This window comes from Hyalella azteca, unplaced genomic scaffold, assembly GCF_000764305.2.
Source record: "Hyalella azteca isolate HAZT.00-mixed unplaced genomic scaffold, Hazt_2.0.2 contig11473, whole genome shotgun sequence".
Taxonomy (NCBI): domain Eukaryota; kingdom Metazoa; phylum Arthropoda; class Malacostraca; order Amphipoda; family Hyalellidae; genus Hyalella; species Hyalella azteca.
The window spans coordinates 381635-387946 of NW_025941472.1; the positions used below are offsets into that span (position 1 = coordinate 381635).

At 41.4% G+C, this 6312-nt stretch overlaps 1 protein-coding gene across 1 annotated transcript in view; it reads right to left on the bottom strand.

Moving 5' to 3' along the window:
* Positions 1 to 3461: 3461 nt before the first annotated feature.
* The window catches only part of LOC125178635 (unconventional myosin-XVIIIa-like), a gene marked incomplete at its 3' end in the record, with an annotated part of 90461 nt that continues 87610 nt past the window's right edge, over positions 3462 to 6312 (bottom strand). The window contains 3 exon segments of the mRNA XM_047882860.1: positions 3462 to 3687; positions 4908 to 5100; positions 5743 to 5918. Coding sequence (XP_047738816.1) covers positions 3462 to 3687; positions 4908 to 5100; positions 5743 to 5918 — 595 coding nt within the window.

Genomic DNA, 6312 nt, shown 5'->3' on the forward strand with positions numbered 1-6312 from the left:
GGCGTTTCAGTGGCCGGTCGGCACGTGAAAAGAAACACCGTGTCGCCGTTTTTATTCCAATTTAACACTAGAAATCCGTAAAACATCTGATAAAAACGGCGAAACAGTTTATTTTCACGGGGCGACCGGCCACTAGAACACCTGTGGGACCGTTTTTTCACCGTTTTTTCTAACAGTGTACTAAAGGCAACTTACGACGGTGAACTTGACTTGTAGGGCGACCTCTTGGAAGTGCAGTGAAGCTGGCCTAAATAATGTCATCTTACAACAGAACGCAATAAGAAAGCTGGCCTAAATAATGTCATCTTACAACAGAACGCAAGAAAAAATTCTCAAGGCAACTCACGACGGTGAACTTGACTTGTAGGGCGACGCTGCGTCTCTTGATGCCCGCGGTGCCCGTGGTGAAGGCTCGCCTGATGGAGGAGGCACGTCGCAGGCTCTGGGCGCTCTCAATGCCCACCACAGAGCCTCCTGACGCAGAGCCGTTCACGAGGCTGCTGCTCGACACGGCTCCTCGGCTCGCCACGAACAGCCGGCTCACGCTCTCTCTGGACGAGGAGATAGTAGTGGAAAGCTTCAGTTATCAGAAAGACACGGCTCACGGTGTAGTTATTATTATTATTTTATTATAATTATTATTATTATTATTATTATTACAGACGGCTCACGCTCTCTCTGTGATAGTGGGCAATAGATAGGAGATAGTAGTGGGATGCTTCAGTGATCAGAAACAAACGGCTCACGGTGTACTAGTTATTATTATTATTATTATTGTTATTATTAAAGACGGCTCAGTAATCAGAAACAGCCAGCTCACGCTCTCTCTGTACGAGGAGATAGTAGTGGCGGGATGCTTCAGTGATCAGAAACAAAGGGCTTTATTTAGATACAATTAAACTGGTTAGTTACAAGCAATATATTCAGTTATTGGCAATATAACTTGGGCAATACAATGGTTTACTTACAGGCGATTATTACTATTATTTTGAGAAGTATCTATCGTGGCGTCTGGTTCAAACGAACTTCGAGGACACGTTACACACAAGTTTAATAGCAAGCGATAAATAAATAGACACAAGAAAGGATGAGAACGGAAAAAATGACTAAGCACTAGATTCATAGGCTATACGAAACAGTTCCGTCTTCAGGTGTCTACGAAACGCCTGCAACGAAGGAGCTGAAGTTACGGAAACCGGTAGATATATCTGATTTGTTAAAGGCGACATAATTTTCTAGTCATAGCAAAATTACTCTCTATTACTTGATTTGAATGCCATAGAACCATGTACCCAGCTATTATTAGTCTGGCGCTATATTAATTAGCTATAGTAGCTATATTAGCTATACGTATAAGCGATATTAGCTATATTATCTATATTAACTTTATTAGCTATATTAGCTATATTAATTAGCTATAGTAACTATATTAGCTATATTATCTATCTATATTAATTAGATATAGTAGCTATATTAGCTATATTAGCTATACAGGGTGGAGCGCGGTAATTTGCTTATTTGCACTGCATGCTGTGGCGGCACTGACGGTTGAAGACAGACGAGAGTGGTCGTGGCATACAGTGGATGGCGGGAAATTTGTATTCGTCTGGCTCTCAGTTGCCATCATGCAGTGGACACGTGAGGAGAGGTCATTTTGTGTAGAAGCGTATTTTTCAAATGCCCACTCGATCATTGCCGTGCAGCGTGTTTTTCGTTTACGATTCGCTGTTCCTTCACGTGGACGTGTTCCTGGACGGCAATCAATTGTAAATTGGGTGAATGCATTTAGAACAGCAGGGAATGTGTCATGTCTACGAAAGGGACCTGAGAGAAGGATTACAACACCGCGAAACATCGAGAGAGTTAGAGCAGCAGTACTGCAATCTCCGAAACGCTCTGCTCGGAAGCAATCATCTGCTCTTGGCATTTGTCGATGTCCATTTGTCTATTTGTCAATGATACAGGATTATTTTCAGCCAGCTCTTGAGGCAATGGAATTAGAGGATACATGGTTCCAACAGGATGGTGCCACTGCACACACAGCAAGGGTTACCATGAATTGTTTGAGGCAAATGTTTCCTGGACGGCTTATCTCTTTGAGGGGTGATGTGACCTGGCCAGCACGCTCACCAGATTTAGCCCTATGCGATTTTTCTCTTTGGGGTTACCTGAAGGCTAAGGTGTATATCAACCGCCCCAACACCTTGGAAGACCTAAGGAACAATATTGAAGCTGAAATTGGCAGAATACCAGTGGGCATGCTTGTTAGAGTTCATGAAAACTTCAGAAAACGTATGCAGCAGTGTGTGGAATGCGATGGTCGACATTTGCCAGGTGCACTATTTAAAACCATGTAATTTATAAATTCCATTACCGTTCAGTATAATACAAATATCAAATAAATTTTTCTAGTGATCATAATTTTTTTATTTCATTCCCAAATCAGCAAATTACCGCGCGCCACCCTGTATAAGCGATATCAGTATAAGCGATATCTATATTAGCTATATTAGCTATTTTAACTTTATTAGCTATATTAGCTAGTAAAAAAAAAGTCTAAAAAGTGGTCTGGCGCTGACTTTTTAGACTCCTGCAGGAGTATGGGCGCCTGCCAATATAATACGAGGGCTTAGGGCTTATATCACCCAGGTGATATAATATAATATAATATACTTAATTAAGTTATTGAATTGTAGCAAGACTACTGCATAAATCGTGTTTAATATGGCAAAAGCAACTCAAAACAAAAAAGGTTATCATTTCAAGGAAAAATCAATTTTCCATCAGGGCTTTAGAGACCTTAAGTTTAGTATGTTTGTTAAATGAAATCATGGTAATTATAGACCAGAGGTGCTACTCTAACTTAAAAAACGCAGTAAAGTGAAAAATATGATTAAAATAGACTCCCGTGGAAGGAAGAAGTTCGCTAAAACGATCACTACGCGAAATATTTCCAAATTAATGGAATTCTGTGAACAATGTGCACTGAACGCATGATTTCGAGATTGATGAATAGGTGTTGCTCGTAAATAAAGAATTAACTCGAAATTCGAACGAAAAATGTCTTGAAGAAACAATACTAATTCGTTCCGCTAGTGGTTGAGACAAGACAACCGAGAATTGCTCATTAAGTTCAGCGACTTGTTAATTTAAATAACCACGGATAGCAGCGCGAGTTGGAAGAACCAAACGTGGCTGATAGAAAAATTTTGCCGATCTCTCTAATCAAAGTAAACAGCATTTTTCATTTTAATAAAATCTACACTGTTAGAAAAATGACCGTTAACGGTATTACCGGCGTTTCAGTGACCGGTCGGCACGTGAAAAGAAACACCGCGTCGCCGTTTTTATTCTNACACGGTGTTTCTTTTCACGTGCCGACCGGCCACTGAAACGCCGGTAATACCGGTAACGGTAATTTTTCTAACAGTGTAAACCTCGCTAGATTATCATTCTCTCACCTCTCTCAGCGTAGTGAGCGAAGAGCCTCTCTAGGAAGGACTGGTCGGTGGCGCCTGGGAAGATGGCCTCCTCGTCAAGAAGCCATAAGAGGCCACGTCGGTCGGCCTCACGCAGGTCTTGTTGGGACGTGCGCACGACGCTGTTCGTCGCAGGCTTGTCGATGAGGGCGATCAGAGGCGCGGGAGTACCCAGTGCCTCGGACACGTCGCCGCACTCCACGTGTTCCTGACCAGGGTTAAAGTCAACCTTGAAGGTTTTGAATATTTTTTTTCTGCAAATGACTAATTACGAGCTTAATTTAAAACCCCAATCGTACAATCTATGCGAGGGACGGTCAACATTCAGGTTAAAGTCAGCCGTGAAGGTTTTGAATATTTTTTTCTACAAACGACTAATTACGAGCTTAATTTAAAACCCCAATCGCACAATCTATGCGTAAAAATTCTTTAGGTTTTATCCTGACGAGGGATGGTCAACATTCAGTCGAGCCGTGAAGGTTTTGAACTACAAGATGAAGTTTTTTCTACAAGCGACGGATTACGAGGTTTATTTAAAACCCCAAACAAACAATCTATGCGAGAGACGGTCAACATTTAGGTTAACCGTGAAGGTTTTGAATATCATGATGAAGTTTCTTTTTCTACAAGCGACTAATTACGAGGTTAATTTAAAACCCCAATCGCACAATCTATGCGTAAAAATTCTTTAGGTTTTATCCTGACGAGGGATGGTCCAACATTCAGGAGAGCCTTGAAGGTTTTGAACTAAATTAATTTTTTTCTACAAGCGACGGATTACGAGATTAATTAATGCCCCAACGCACAATTTTTGCGACAAATATTCTTAAGGTTTATTTGTCCACGGATACGTTAGCCGTTGTCAATGATCTTCGTATTGAAGGCATGCGATAGACAGAGGAGTATACGAAGAGATTTGCCACTTCCCTGCAATATGCAGAGTAGATAGAATTAAATACCGCATAAATGTACAAGTTGAGGTAATACGATATGTAGTTTATAGATGAAGTTTAAAGGGTAGCTTAATAGAGACGTAGTTTAGAGCATTCATAGTAATAAAGAAGATGTCTATTGATGTCTAGGTTTGATCAACTCCACGTAGCTATATATTAGCCCCATGAAGAGGGCACTGTTTCAAATTGTTACAGGGGCACGATTTTTTTCGAATATTGAGAACACAATTGTGAATGAAATTCGTTTTTGAATTCCCTTCACTCACAATACTAGGCTCAATGTACAGCACCATCTATACCTGTGCGTATCTGTCTGCCTGTACACTGTACAGCCTCACCATACCTGCGCATGTCTGTCTGCCTGTGCACTGTACAGCCTCACCATACCTGCGCGTGTCTGTCTGCCTGTGCACTGTACAGCCTCACCATACCTGCGCATGTCTGTCAGCCTGTGCACTGTACAGCCTCACCATACCTGCGCGTATCTGTCAGCCTGTGCGGTGAAGGTGGTGTCGTGGCACAGCATCTGCAGGCGCTCCTGCGTGTAGTTGTGGCAGAGGTCCCCGAAGGAGGCGCCCGAGGTCCGGCCACAGGACGCAGGGTTCTGGAGGCCCGGCGTGTCCACCACCAGGATGGAGTTCACCGTCTTAGCGGACCCCGAGATGCATCTGGAGGACAGAACTTGCAGCTAATTATGCTGGTTCTGATGGTAAGAACATCTGGAGAATAAATGTGCAGTTAAATATGCTAGTTCTAATGATGAGAACATCTGGAGAACAGAACTTGCAGTTAAATATGCTAGTTCTAATGATGAGAACATCTGGACAACAGAACTTGCAGTTAAATATGCNAATGTCCCGGTAACCAATTTCTGGTAGCCTTTAAAGTTTAATGTCCCGGTAACCAATTTCTGGTAGCCTTTAAAGTTTAATGTCCCGGTAACCAATTTCTGGTAGCCTTTAAAGTTTAATGTCCCGGTAACCTAATGCACTAAGATGAAGAAAAAATAAGACTCAGCACAAATGAAACAGAGCAAAGGTGGCAACTCGAACAATGGCATCATACATTAGATTGGAATAAATTTCATGTTGATTAAATAACCGAATTCCGGCATGATTTAATAGACCATATAATGGTTTAACAGCGATAAGCACGGTAGACATAACTGCCTCTTCTTCGCAGTATTTCTAGTGAGCAAAGGACACTCGCCTGTTCATGACACACTCGTCTGTTCATGACACACTCGCCTGTTCATGAGGACACACTCGCCTGTTCCTGAGGACACACTCGCCTGTTCATGACACACTCGCCTGTTCATGAGGGTGACGACAGCATTGAAGGCCTCAGCATAGAGGCCAGCAGCCATGCCCTCGAGGGCCTCTAGGCCCTCCAGCTGCTTGTGGCCCCGGCCTCCCGCGCGGTCCAGGGGCGAGCTCGACCTGCAATACCCAGCACAGTCGTCAGGGGGTATAACAAGACTAAACAGCTTATTAATAAAGAAACAAACTTATTAATAAAGAAACAACTTCATAATAAAGAAACAACTTCATAATAAAGAACAACTTCATAATAAAGAAAGAACTTCATAATAAAGAAAAAACTTCATAATAAAGAAACAACTTCATAATAAAGAAACAACTTCGTAATAAAGAAACAACTTCATAATAAAGAAACAACTTCATAATAAAGAAACAACTTCATAATAAAGAAACAACTTCATAATAAAGAAACAACTTCATAATAAAGAAACAACTTCATAATAAAGAAACAACTTCATAATAAAGAAACAACTTCATAATAAAGAAACAACTTCATAATAAAGAAACAACTTCATAATAAAGAAACAACTTCATAATAAAGAACAACTTCATAATAAAGAA